Source organism: Maylandia zebra, linkage group LG23 (assembly GCF_041146795.1).
Source record: "Maylandia zebra isolate NMK-2024a linkage group LG23, Mzebra_GT3a, whole genome shotgun sequence".
NCBI classification, from domain to species: Eukaryota; Metazoa; Chordata; class Actinopteri; order Cichliformes; family Cichlidae; genus Maylandia; species Maylandia zebra.
In genome coordinates this window covers 3,839,969-3,854,715 of record NC_135188.1, presented here as the reverse complement: position 1 = coordinate 3,854,715, position 14,747 = coordinate 3,839,969, and the positions used below count along the sequence as shown (strand labels likewise).

Below are 14,747 nucleotides of genomic sequence, written 5' to 3'. Positions count from 1 at the left end.
AGATGGATCCAAATATGGGTAGTATCATTAGTGATAGTACACCAGTGCCAGTATTGGTATTGGATCAATACTAGCAAAATGAAAGTGATACTTTGTTTCCATCTTATAAGTTCAGTATGTAAAAGTTTGAATTGTGGTTAAAAAAATTTTTTTCTTAAACATCCAGTATGAAAAATGTTTGAATGTTTTTGTGTTGACTGTCATCTATATTTTATTTATAGCCTGTAGCACATTTAAACAACACAAGTTGACCCAAAGTGCTTTAGAGACAGGAACATTTACATTCCAGGTCTCCAGAAAAACCCAGCTTTACAAACACCCGCTGAAACTGTAAGGTGTGTTTTGACAGATTATTCAATTATAGAAGAAAGTACAAATAATTTAGTGATCATTAAAATATGTTCAGAATTTGCAAATTGATGAATATTCATCTCATAACTCATAACGCCCTGCTCTCCCATACATAAGCTGCCTTTATAGGTTAAAAGTATCGATATTGGTGTTGGGAGTATGGGCTCTGTATTTACTTGGTATCGGATAAATGCCAATTTTTGTAGTATCACACAGCACCAGTGGAAAGTGCTGTATAAGAACTAGTCCATTATAATAGCAAATGGGTAGAAAGTCTGGAAATACCTATATTAGGCTATGCAATGTTAAATTAGAGAGCACTTAAGATGTTAGGTGAATTCTTTAATCCTTCAGATAGGATATACCAAGGCTTGCTGTTTGCTTGCTTTCACTGTGTATGCTAAGCTAGCCATCTCCTACTATAACTTTATATTTAATGGAAAGAGTGGACTTAATCCTCTCATCTTTCTAATGGATGCATTTCTAAAGTGGCCAAATTATTCCTTTAATGATGTTAACAGTCAGTTATTTTGATATTTTTTGGCTTAGACATCAACACTAAAAGTTTCGCCGTTATATTTTGCTTTCCCTTCTCCTTAACCTTCAGTTTTCTGTTTATGCACCGCTTGCTTCTTGCTAAAAGAATCCCCTGAAGCATTTCAACAGACTCTGTCAGATGGTCATGTTTTCCACTTTATGCACATGTTGCTCACTTCCTCATTGTTTGTGTTTACCTTAACAGGATTTGACCTCTGCTTGGTGTTCAGTCTAACGTATGTATTTTGCAGCATCCCTCACTGCATTGCCCAAGGCTGAGGGATTGTCTGGGTGTCTTGGGGGCAGACAAGTATTTATCCAGGAAGCAACTTAAGTAGCACATCTTTAATCATATAGCAATGGGTCAAAGGTTTATGTTGCCTGGTGAAGGAACGATTGCAGAATAAACTGTATATTCTGTATTAAGTAAAGTCTGTTTCTTCATTTGAATGGTCAGAGGTCAGTAGTAGAAAACTGGGGTTTGCTCTAGACAGTTTATTATTGCATTAACGTCCCAAAATGTAAAAATTATAATAATAATAATTAGAGATGATTACTTTTAAATTACTACTTGTGAAGTAATTATAAAGCTATTTATGATGCATATATTCACTCTTTTTTTTATCTGTGTGTGTTCATGTGAAATTTTGAAAATGAGATATGATTATATTATATTTTGATATTGCTAGGGATGATGCAATGATCGGGGACCATTCTTAATTTCGTTGTTCTCATGACAATGACAATAAAGTTTCTGATTCTGATTCTGATTCTGATTACCTTATATGTAAGCATCAAGCATGACTGATTTGTGTGTGTGTGTGTGTGTGTGTGTGTGTGTGTGTGTGTGTGTGTGTGTGTGTGTGTGTGTGTGTGTGTGTGAGAACCATGCGCTGTGCTTTAGCGGGGCAGTGTAGCGTGCAGTGCAGGAGTGAGCAGAGGCGGCCCTGGCCAGTACAGCCCCTGTTCCCTGGTAATCCCTGCGTTTTCAGGAGCCCTGGCCCGTACTTGATGAGCTTGAGCAAGAAAAAGGTTGCGCTCTCCCGTGTGTTTCTCTCTCTGTGTCTCCCTCTCTTTCCCTCTGTCCCTCGCTCATTCATTCCCCCACTTTTTCTCATGAACCCCTCCTCCCCATCCCCTGGAGCCACTGTGCGAATGAATAGATTCCAAGTGTTTACTCAGCAACTTTGTCCATCCATCTCACCCTCAGTACTTCTCAGGATTTCATGGAAAAGGAAAAGAGAACCTGTGAACTTGCTACCATCAGTGAATCTCTTAGCAAACTGGGAAATATGACTGGAAATGTAACTGAGATTTGCTAAAACTTGTGAAGAACATTAAAACAAAACTGGAAAAGTACATGCTGTAGGAGTCGTGCTACATGATTTCCTACCAGTGGCATAAGTGGTTCAGAAAATCTTGCAAACTTATGATCAGTTCCTGAGAGAAAATTCCCCCAATGTCAAACTCTGGCTGAAGTGGTTCAGGATGGATGTAATATCCAGTGTGGCGGCACAATGTGGAATCAACATTTAGAACAAAATAAAACTGGACATGTGAAATTGTCTGTCTGAGATGAAGTAGCCATCTTTCCTTCATTCGATTACCCTTAAATAAGCATCCAGTTTACACTCACAGGACACTTTGTTAGATGCACATTGCTAGTATTGTTGGACTGCTTTTTGCTTTCATAAGCGTCTTCATTATTTGCAGCATAGATTGAACAAGGTGCTGGAAACATTCAGTATTGACATGATAGCATCATCCCACTGATGCAGATTTGTGAGCTGCACATCCATCCCACCACATCCCAAAAGTCTATTTGACCGAAATCTGGTGACTGTAGATGACTACACAGTGAAGTCATTGTCATCTTCAAGAAACCAGTTTGAGGTGATTTGAGCTTTGTGGTAGTGTGTCATCCTCTTGCAAGGAGACTTCAGAAGCAGGGTACACTGTGGTCATAAAAGGGCGGACATGTCCATCAAGCATATTTAAGCAGTCTGTGGTGTTTAAATGATGCTCAGTCAGTACTAAGCAACCCGAAGTGTATGAAAAAATCTCCCCCACATGATTACACCACCAGCAGAAGCCTGAGCTGTTAATTAAAGGCAGGAAGGATCCACGTTTTCATGTTGTTTATACCAAATTCTGACTGTACCATTTGAATGTGGCAGAAGAAATCATGACTCGTCAGACAAGACAATGCTTTTCAATCTTCTATTGTCCAATTCTGGCGAATCTGTGAGGACTGTATCAGAGATGCTATTCTGCACACCTTGGTTGTAACAAGTGGTTAGTTGAGTTACTGTTGCTTTCCTATCAGCTCTGAGTTGATATTTTTCTCCTTTTCAGACCATTCTCTGTAACCCCTAAATATGATTTTGTGGGAAAATCCCAGCAGACTAGCAGTTTGAAATATTCTGACCAGTACATGTGGTACTAATAACCATATCACATTCAAAGTCACTTAAATCAACTTTCTTCTCTATTCTGATGCTCAGTTTGAACTTCAGCATGTTGACTTGACCATGTCTAAATGCATTATGTTGTGATGTGAGTGGCTGATTATATATTTAGGTTAATGCGCAGTGAAACGGGTGGAACTAAAAAAGTGTCCAGTGAATGGCGGTCTAATTAGTTCATGTTTACCCTTTAAAGCACAGTGGCTGCGACGTTTAACTGTGTGTCTGATGTTGGTAAAAAAGTTACCTGTTCATATTTTGTCTTCATGCTCTTATAAATATATGCTCTGCTCTGTATGTTAGAGAAAGTCTGTGACTTCTGTTTACTAGTGAATTTGGGGGATTCTACGTTAAAATAATTTGTCACTTACCAAGTAGTTTCCAGTTAAAATCCTGTCGATATGATACATGATTCATCTCGCTTTAGAATACAGCATAGGTTCAGAGGGGTTTAAGGAAGTCGGGTTTTTTCTAACGAAAAAACAAACAAATATTTCCCACCAGTGAAGTTACTCCAACTGACTGACTACAGTCTAATATACAGTTAAATATAAAAAATAGCAAATGTATGAAAGTTTAATTTGATGAAAAATGTTCTAATGGAGCTATTAAACATATTAAACAACTGGATTGCAGCTAAGAGTTGGAGTTAGTTTTAGTCACTATTCTTGCAGTTATTAAGAATTAAGCAGGGTTTTTGTACTCTAAGATGAAACTTCCACTTTTTGGGTGCTGGTAACTTCTCTTGTTCTACATTTTAGATTAATTCTCCCACATCCATAGACTTAATTTAAAATGTTTTACTGTAGCGGGCTTTTTCTTGACTAGCCACAACATAATAAAGTAAGTAAAAGTACGGTGTGACAGAGAAACAAGCATGCAGACTGGCCGTACAACATGACTAATGTACTGATAGTGTTGAGGTACAGAGAGGTGTGAAGGCTCTGACAGGGTAATGAGGTGGTCAGGGTGGGGATTAGCAAGAGGCCGCAGGCCCCGAGGCAGAAGGCCTCGTTTCCTGGCCTGAGCCCCTGTTTGTCCTGCCTGACCTGACAGCTCTGGGGGCAGATCCTGCTTGGATACATCCCCGCTCCCACGCCTGTCTGAAGCTGTTAGCCACTGGCTGTGAGTAGCTAGCTGGGCTTAGTGTTGTCTGAGCTGTGGCTGGGTGGGGAGGGGTCCAGTCATCTGTGGGAAGAGGTGGCAGCTCCTGTGTGCTGGCAGAGAGAGGGTGATCGGGGGGAAAAGGCATCTGGGAGAAGAGTGGGCAGCGATGATTAATAGCTTTGGTCTGGCTGTTGTCAAAACTTTTTTATTTGTGTTACTCATGTTGGAAGGAAAACGAGCCATCTCGTCTTTCTTCTTTTGAACATCATCGCTCTGTCTCCATGGATCTGTTCTACCTAGTTGTCAATGATTTACCACATATTTGTACAGTAATATTTGGGAGATCAACTAAAAGGAAAAACAACAAAAAATATTCCAATATGGTGTCTGGCAAATGCATGCTCCCAGTTTAGTTTGTCATAGATTTGACCCTTCTACCAAAAAATGTAACCTTGTGTGATGTGTTGTTGTTGAATTAGATTTTTGGTGATTGCGTGACTTATAACACTGCTCACGTAATATTTACTTATGAACTCTTCCATCCTGGGTTTTCCTTTAATTTGTTGCTTGGATGTCATTGACATTATTAAGCTTCCCTTCAGCTCGCTTCAACACCTTAACCCACATTTTAAACACTGGTAGTTCATCTCTGTGCGTTTTACCTGTGCAATTAACTTCAGCCTTCTTTTTTGCCTGAATGATCAATTAAAAGCACTTTCAAGTTCTGGTCTTCAAAGAGTGTTGTCTGCATACCAACTGTGTGCACAACCCTGTTTTTACTTCAAAATCCATAAGATAACACCTCTCCTCTACACCACGGGGAGTGTTTGATTATCACTCTCCAAAAATGAAAATGAAATGAAGGGATATTTACTTTTCTTGCCCAAAAGCTTTGATAGCTCAATTGCTTGTTTTCAGTGGCTTGTTATTATTTTTCAATTGGTGGATTGGCTGTTGGGTTTGGAGTAGCATGGAGCAGCTCTCCGAGTGTTGTTTCTGCCCTGGATATACACACAGGCATTAGTGAAAGCACAGAGAGAGCAGCTGAGATAAAGACACACAAGGAGAAAGAGAGAGAGAGAGACAGAGAATGCATCGCCACTAAAATTTTTGTTAGTGTCTCAAACATTACATCCATGTGAGAATGACAAATAAATGCAATATTATTGTTTGGTTCTGCCATATACGGGCCTCTTCTGATTAAAGATGTTAAATCCTACAATGTAAAAATACAACACTTTTTACAATCTAAAAATTTAGCATTACATGCAAGTCTTTGTATTATATAAACAGCAGTCTGTTAGAAAATTGTCAATTTCTGGGTGAGTACTCGGTGGGTCCTCCTGCCTCAGTCGTCACTGGCTACTCAGTGGCGTCATTCCTGCCCTGTCATATAAAACTGTCAACGCCTTTCTCTCACCTGAACTGACACACACACTACCCCAAACACCAGGGCAGGATAGGGGCCAGAGCAAGGGGCTGTACATGCACCTGGTTGATTCTTTCCCCTGCTGATCATTTCGACAAAAAGGCGATCGTTGCATTGGTTCTTTTATGAATCTAGCAAATTATTCCTACTTCTCTGGCATGTGCAACATGACCGCAGAGCAATCACCTGCCGAGGCAAGTCCTGTTGTCATGTCTCCAAATGTGAGCCTGGACTCGCCACTGCCTCCGCCGCCTTTGATGCTGCAGGCCCGGTCAAAGGAAAGCATTTTGATCAAGTCCGAGCCCCGAGGAAACAGTCCCAACACGGAGGACGGAGGCGCTCTGGGTCAGACTGAAGAGCACCTGCCCTCGGGGAGCCGCAGGAGGAAGAGGCCCGTCCAGAGGGGGAAGCCTCCCTACAGCTACATCGCTCTCATCGCAATGGCCATTGCCAACTCCCCGGAGAGGAAACTCACCTTAGGGGGCATTTATAAGTTCATAATGGAGCGCTTTCCTTTCTACAGGGAGAACTCGAAGAAGTGGCAGAACTCAATCCGCCACAACCTCACGCTCAATGACTGCTTTGTGAAGATCCCCCGGGAGCCCGGCAGACCAGGTAAAGGCAATTACTGGACGTTAGACCCCGCAGCTGAGGACATGTTTGACAACGGAAGTTTTTTGAGGAGAAGGAAAAGATTCAAGCGCACAGACGTTAGCACATACCCCGGTTACATGCAGAGCTCCAGCGCTTTTACGCCAACGCCAATGGGAAGGCCTTCGTATCCAAACGCCCTGTATGCCGGCATAGGGTCAGGTTACGGCTCTCAGCTGACGGCCACATCCCCACACCCAGCCATGCTGCATCATTACCAGACCTCTGCTGGAGTCAGCCAAGGACAGCCGCGCATGTTCAGCATCGACAACATCATCAGTCAGCAGACGGTTGTGCAGAGCGGCCCAGTTGGGGACCTCAACTCCCAAGCGCTGGGACTGGGTGGAGGCGATCTGAGCACTATGACCTCCAGCTGCTCGGTAACCGGCGCCGACCCGTCTGCTTGCTTCCAGACTCAGACTGTCAACCCGTCAGCGAACATGCTGAGCAGAAACAGCGGGAACCTTTCATCCAACCTGACCACCGGGTACCCATATTCCTCTCCGGCTTCTCCTCCAAATCTACCCACCATGACCCAGTCCGGATTCTCCCCGGGCAGCTCCCAAGTGTACTGTACGAGCAACCGGCTCTCCCTACCGGCATTGCGCCCGAGCTCCTGCGCCGAGCACTCGGAGCAGCTACTGGGCCTCTCCAGCCCCATGAACTACAACAACACTTACATGAGACAAGCCAACTTTGCGTCAGGATTAGAGCGGTATATGTAAGATGAAAACTAAAAACTTAATTGAGTGCAGACAGGAAGGATTCTAGACCTAAATTGCCCATTAAAGGAAAAAGCCCCAAATTAATCAGAAGAACAGCTTAAAAATAAAAGGTCCATATTATTCAGTCAGCATAACAATAAATAATAGATTTAGTTCACGCTAGAATTTCGGAATTTAATTTTTGCCAAGCTCAAAAGGACATGACACAATAAGACCGAGCCTCACTATGAAACATTCCTATTTGAAAAGGTGTAAAGCCATTTAGTTTGACACATTCCATGAGTGTATCTCAATATGTACTAATCTGTGAAACACTGCTTTCGTATTTCCTGTATTTTGCCGTTTGTTTTTAAGTTTACATGTTTCTTATAGACTTATAGACTGTTCACGTCTGCTGTTTCACGTCTGCTGTTTTTTTATGTAAATATTGTGCTGATGTAAAGACTTTATTAAAGGAAGGGTGTTAGCATTACACGCGACAAAGGATATAAAAAGGAAATAAAAAGGATTTTTACAGTAAAGTAAATGTAGCCTTTTTCCTTGACCATTTAAAACTTTAAAACTATGAAAATGGGTAATATTTATTTTTAAAAGATTCCATGTCAATACAAGCTAAAATCTATGAACACAGTTTTCTTACATTGATTTAACCTAAATTGGTGTGAGAAAATATTAAACCAGTTCACAAATAAACCACTTTAGTCAGTTCTTTGGAATGAATCATTGCATCACCACGAATCACCAATGAACCATTCAAAATCCACACTTTTAAAATGACGTCTTGAGTTGGGTACAGGTAGACTCGAACTTTCTGTGTTCAAATGCACGAATGAATAATTATATTTTAAATGTATTTCACTGACATAATCAATAATAAATGACATAAAACAAATAGAGTTTTTATTGAGAAGTGTTCAATTAAAAAACTAGACTCAAAACTAAAAATAAAATCATCTTTACCATCATTCTTGAATTTGATACCAATCACATGGAATTCAGGTTAGCAAAGATGCATGGCGATTTAACAAAGATACTCAAACTGTAAAAATAAATAAATAAATGCCCCAAAACCTGCATTAAGCCTTTTTTTTTTAAATTTGTTAATTAATTATTAATTACTGTTATGCTATGTTAAGCATCCCTGCTATAATAATCTTTAATATCTTGTAGGCTTTTCCTCTTTATGGATTTTTACATGTAATTTTCTAGACTTGTGAATTGTAACAACAGCAATACAACACAAGAAAAGAAAACAACAAAAAAAGAGCCACATATGAGCCGTATTTTGTGGAAATTAATTTCCTGGTAATCTAATGAAATAAGGACATAAAGAAAGTGTGCATAGCAGTTATTGCTGGAGACAAAATATGTTTCAGACAACAGCTGGGACAATTTTTTTTTTTTTTTTATCTCTGAGGTATATAGTTGGGATAAATTATCGTGTAAACAGTTATATGACTTATATTTGACTTATAATACAGATTGAAGAAAGGTGTAAGAAAAACATTCCGTTTTAGGCACCTGGGACAAATTTGTGGAAACGCAAACATACCCATGAGTAAAGCACTTACTTGCAAGTATAAACTGTAATGGTTGTTCCGTTTGAAGGATAAAACCCAACAATTTCTAACAATTCTAACAGAAAAGTCAAATTCAAAGTCCAGGTCTGCTCATCACCGCCCAAACCTCACGCCAACCAATCACAACAACCGTGTATTCAGCAAAAACGCCCCAAAACTTTTATTAGATAACTCTGAAGCGCTGAAGTCGCCGAAGGACTCGGACAGCTGCCTCACCACTAGGTGGAAGCAAAGGCACGACGTGTCCAGCTTGTATAATTTTCTCCACCCTCCATTAAGTTTTTTAATCATTAACTTTTTGAATTATGATTTACCCGAACATATTTTGAAGAGCAGTCACCAGTGAAAACACTTTCTGATTTATTGAAATGAGCTTATTTAAATTTTTATTTTGTTGGTAAGTCTTGTTGGGTGTTCGTGTTTCATCACTGAGATGCAATCTCAATCTAATTTTCATATTCAAGTGCTGAAAAGTGCTTACGTCAACAAAACGCACTGAAGGTTTGAGACACACAATGTGACTGTTTAAGCAAAATGTTATTTTTTAAGTATCCCAAAGGACATCCAGGAAAGCCACAATCCAGTCATTATGATCACATTTTTATTCTTTATTTGCCATCAATTTAAAAATAATATCCAGCAGGCGCTCATGTGTAGCTATACCAGGCTTCATTTACATTACATATGAGTTTTCAGCAGGTGTTAGTCTCACAGTACAATCTGCTCCCTTAACCTCAAGTCAAGCACTAACCGTCTATTCAGCCAGACAGTTTATTTCAGGAAGTGTTGTGTTGCACATCAACAGTAGTTGATATTTTATAGCCTAATATAGAAGTTATGTACTTCTCTGGCATTATAAAAAAAATAAAACTATATTAATTTTTCTAACAAAGGCTTTTGCATTGTATAAAGTGGTTTCCTCATTACGTGAGAATGTTTCAATAACCTCTGCCAGTCAGTGCAAGTTTTACCGATTTGCTGCTTGAATGAGTCACAGCTAGTCTCACCTGCGAGTGCAAGACTTTAATCATCACTGCTCTGCAAACAGCAGAGGGCGCCTTAACACCATAAACTGAAATAAGCCTCTTCTTTTTGAGAGTCGCAGAGAATATGAACTAACGCCTACTGAAGCTTTAAAAGATGATAACTTCTCAAAAGCTCCGGTAACTCTTACTCTTCTTACTTCCACGTGATTACACACGTAGCATTAAGTAGACTGACAATATTTTTACGTAAATATGTATATAATTAATTCATTGGTTATACTGTAAGTAAAAAACCAGCATTAGTTATCAAATGAAGGCAATGCGAATTGCTACCCCTTCTGTTCGTAAGGCAGGTCATTGTGACATATGGTCGGTGTTTTAAAAGATAATAGAGGGAATAAATAAACAAATAAGAGCAATATTTTCGCTGATCTGTGAATAAAACTAAGGCTGGGCCTTGGGTTCCGTTAGAATGATCTAATATAAGTTAATGTGTTATGTCTCTTGGGTAGCTGTCAGGCAGGTGTCAGAGCGTCTATTTCAGATTTTTAAAGACTTGTGACAGGCAGGTCAGAGAGCAGGACACATAGATCAGCAAGCGCTTCCATGTTTAAGGTTACGCATGCTCGATTTGAACTTGCTCTATCAGTAAAAACAACACACACACACACACACACACACACACACACACACACACACACACACACACACACACACACACACACACACACTGTTCAAGAAAAGGCAACAAACAACATAAAGAAAACAAGTGTCGTCGAAAACGCATGAAAGTCTTGTTCTTTGACTTTCCCAAACCCAAAAACAAACAAACAAAAAACCCACCCTAAAAGCAAAAAATATGACATATATGAATCTGATCTGTTTGCTGTTTGACCTGTAGCTAGGATTAATGGGGTGCTGATGTAAACGCATTACAGTAATTCGATGTTTCTGCCCCATAATGAACTGGAATGCCCGCCTGCTTTAAATAAGCCCGCACACATTGCACTTTGTCATCTGCTCCTGGCCTTTCACGAAGATGAATTGAAGCAGGTTGCGGCACACTATACCCCCGTGTAACACTGTAAAATATGCAAAAAATGCCCACGAATAATGCTGCGAATTGTTGATGAGGAAAACACTAAACCCGTGAGAATTTTTTCTTCGTTTGAATCACGGAATTATGCGCCTGTCTGAAACCTTTCAGACAGTTGTGCATGCTCCGCTTGTACAACTTATTTATGCAGCACTTTGGATACTTGAATAAACAAAACGGATTTAAGGTTAGGTTACATTAGATAAAATCGAAAGAAAAATGTAAAATACTGAACAAAAAAAAAAAAACAAAACGTGTCGAGGACTATTTTAGTAAAATATGTATATTTAAAAAAAAATCTATTTCACACTCGGATTTTAAAGTGCTGTGCACTCCACTTCATAAATTAACCTCAATTAAAAAGCTTTATAACAATACTAGTAATAATAATAACTTGAGCTGCAGATTGTTATTATCTTTTCTTTTCATCTTTTTTACTTTATGAACAGATTCAAAATTTTGATTTCTCTCAATATGCGTGCATTATTATTATTATTATTATTATTATTATTATTATTATTATTATCATTTTATTATTTTTATTATTATTATCAATAATGATAATAATAATTTTATAATCTTTTTTCTGATCAGTCACCATCAGTGGTGCACCTTCCCCTGAAGTCACGGTGTCTTCTTTAAGTGAATCAAACACTTCATGTCCAGGTATGAAACTTTTTTCTTTCTTTTTTTAAAGTGAATAAGAAGCTACCAGTAAGACAGTTTTTCACTTTTAACACATACATTCACATACCTATTTCTTATATTCTTTTCCCTCTGATAAAGCATAAAATATGCACAGAATATTTGAGATCTTCGCACTTGGAGGTCTTAAAATATGTACATATACAAGGGAACAACTGATGTCGTTTCAACCTGTGTAGACTTGAGTGCTTCTGTTATTAGTATAACATTTTAACATATGATATAATATTCAAGAGCAAATGCAAATATTGTTTTTTGCTGGATAATTTCGTCCAGTTCCTGGTAACAGTGACTCAAAGACCACGTGATCAGCGTGGCCCTATAAATACCTTTTGAGCACTAAGGAGGATAGTGTGACAGTCTGGCTGGATACCTACCCAATCTTGTGCGTAAAAGCTTTTTTGAAAAGACATTTGGATGCCCCGAAGTAGGTTTTTGAACAATAAGAATAAGCTTGAAGTGATCACAGACGGAAACCATCGTGTCTGAGGAAAACACGACTTCTTATCGGTGCAAGATCGTTGATCTTTGACTCTATTTTTTTACGCGTGACTCCCAGAAGTTTTCTCGATGAGAGCGTCGCACGGCCCCGCTTGACCAGACTCGGACTCCGAGGACACGCCAAATCCACAGGTCAAAGAGTTATTTGTCTTTTTCAATTTTAGCCATGTGTGATTTCGGTAGTTGGAGATAAAGCTGCAATAAAACCCTTGTGTGGTTGTAAGGCAGAGAGGAAGGGTGTGTGCGCGCTCTCGCTCTGTAGCCTCACCGGACGAGAGCAGGAGGAAATCTGGGAGAGAGGAGGAAGACAAGCGGCAACTCCAAGGATGACTTTAGGGACGGATATGTCCGACAGCTCTGCATTGTCCGAGGATGTGGACATCGATGTGGTTGGTGGTGACATATCGGTTGGAAAAGACGGAAAGTACATCCACCATGACTTCAACTTCGACAATGACTCGGACGATAATTACTCCCAGAACACGGCCGAGAGGGTTGCCTCTCCAGGGCTCAGCAGCTCTGACTGCCCGTCAGATCAGGTCGGGTCCAATGCAGAGACCGGGACTGCGATTGGGGACAAACCCAGAAAAAGTGCACTTGTGAAACCACCGTACTCTTACATCGCTCTGATCACCATGGCCATCCTGCAGAGCCCCAAGAAACGTCTCACTCTGAGTGAGATCTGCGAGTTTATTAGCAATAGATTTCCCTATTACCGGGAAAAATTCCCTGCGTGGCAAAACTCCATTCGTCACAACCTTTCCCTTAACGACTGCTTTGTGAAAATCCCACGGGAGCCCGGCAACCCCGGGAAGGGCAACTACTGGACTCTCGACCCGGATTCCGCAGACATGTTCGACAACGGGAGCTTCTTGCGCAGGCGGAAGCGCTTCAAGAGGCACCAAAATAATGATATCCTCAGGGACTCCGGTGGCTTTCTACCAGGATTTGGATATGCGCCGTATGGATACAACTATGGACTTCAGCTGCAGAACTTCCACGCAGCCCACAACCCTTACCACCCACACCACACAGGTGGTTCCTTCCCGTTCCCTAACGCCCCCTGCACCTTGCCCTCATCAGCCTCCATATTCCCCGCGCCGCATCATCTGCCCTCCCTTTTAGGGACCGATTTAAGAAAGCCTTTTTATCCTCAGCTAAGCCCCTCTCTGCCACCCCTCAAGACGGACTCCAGCGCCCCGAGTCGACCTTCGTTCTCCATTGATAATATCATTGGTGCAGCCAACTCCACCGCTTCTTCCTACAGCGCACAGCCGGGAAGCCAGGCTCAGATTCTGGCCATGCTGACCCCAGCACTGGCCTCTGCCTCAAGTCATTTGAACTTAGCACAGGAGAGCATATTACAACCTGGGCCGCAGAGTCAAACTTTTTCCAGTAAAACCCCGAATATGAACACTTGCCCTTTTTAAGAAATAGGAGAAAAAGAAAAGACTGCCAGAATGCCCTCTGAATATTTTTCATGAAAAAAAATCAATTGTGGCGTCGTCCTCTGTGAAGGTAGGGTAAACATTCTTCGGGAAGTAAGAATGTTTCTTGTTCTCCCAGTTTCTTAACAGTGTACGAGGAGAGACAGGTTTATTTATAGGGTGTAAATATGTGTATAATATTGAGAGACAAAAGCAAGAGAAACTCGGAGAGGGAGCTTTTTAAATAATGCTGGCCTGCAGTGTGGCGTGTGGCCTTCAATTGTCAGTGGAGGGGAAAAAAGGAGTCTGTTATTTTAACATAAGTTAAATTTGTCCTAAGTGGTTACGGGGGATTATTTTTGATTTTTTTTTCCAAAATACAATTGAGAATTTTATTCTGATTTATATTGTTTTTTATTTTTATTTTGTGTCTATAGAAAAAGTGGCACTGTTGTTGAGATATGCTGACAAGAGACTGTAAACTCAGGTTTTTACTTAGAAAGCACACGGAGACAAAGGGGTGTTTCTGAAATTTAAAAAAATAACACTACAATTTTTCCACTATCACTCCCCCTGAATCTTCTCTACATGGTAAATTTGTGACAATATCATTTCATGTTGTCAGTGGACCCTTAGGCTATGTGACTTTTGGTATTAAAGAGCGTATTACCTCTCTCAACCTTTTAATTGTTCGTTCCTACCTATTCGCAATTTAATCTGTGAAGCATACAGTATGTCATGTGTTGCCAATAGAAAAACACCTAAATGTTCATAGGTCATTTTTGTTGTAATGACAAGAATAATAAATGTTTGTGACTTAAAGAAATGTTTTTTTTATTGCATGGGAAGATGACCTTCAAGCAGACTCGACGCCATAGACTGAACAATAACGAATTGCATTCATGTTATATTTGCAACAATTTTTTAAACTGAAAACTAAATGTCGTAGATTTCATTGCATTTAAGCTACTTTTATTTATTTATTTATAATGACACTTACAGTCCATATCCTGCCCACCTGAATAACCCACAGTTTTAACGATGTATCAGTCGTTCAATTCCTAAATGTGACTAATTCAGGTGTTGATTTGACCAATTAAACCAATTTGGCGTCCTGGGCATGCAGTCGGCTAAATTAAGACTAATTTAAGCTGTGAGAAACGAAACCCACAAAATTCGGTTTTAAA

The 14,747-nt window shown here is 40.1% G+C and overlaps 2 protein-coding genes across 2 annotated transcripts; both read left to right on the top strand.

Moving 5' to 3' along the window:
* Positions 1-5,899: 5,899 nt before the first annotated feature.
* On the top strand, positions 5,900-8,163 carry foxe3 (forkhead box E3). Its single transcript, XM_004555010.2, has one exon. The coding sequence runs from the start codon at positions 6,015-6,017 to the stop codon at positions 7,263-7,265; it is 1,251 nt and encodes a 416-aa protein (XP_004555067.1). The 5' UTR covers positions 5,900-6,014; the 3' UTR covers positions 7,266-8,163.
* Positions 8,164-11,985: 3,822 nt separating this feature from the next.
* On the top strand, positions 11,986-14,386 carry foxd2 (forkhead box D2). The gene is made up of 2 exons (XM_004555011.3): positions 11,986-12,265; positions 12,362-14,386. The coding sequence occupies exon 2, from the start codon at positions 12,460-12,462 to the stop codon at positions 13,561-13,563; it is 1,104 nt and encodes a 367-aa protein (XP_004555068.2). The 5' UTR covers positions 11,986-12,265; positions 12,362-12,459; the 3' UTR covers positions 13,564-14,386.
* Positions 14,387-14,747: the final 361 nt, after the last annotated feature.

Excerpts from the sequence above, each read along its gene's own strand:
- foxe3 (XM_004555010.2), top strand. The coding sequence starts at position 6,015 with ATGAATCTAGCAAATTATTCCTACTTCTCTGGCATGTGCAACATGACC.
- foxd2 (XM_004555011.3), top strand. The coding sequence starts at position 12,460 with ATGACTTTAGGGACGGATATGTCCGACAGCTCTGCATTGTCCGAGGAT.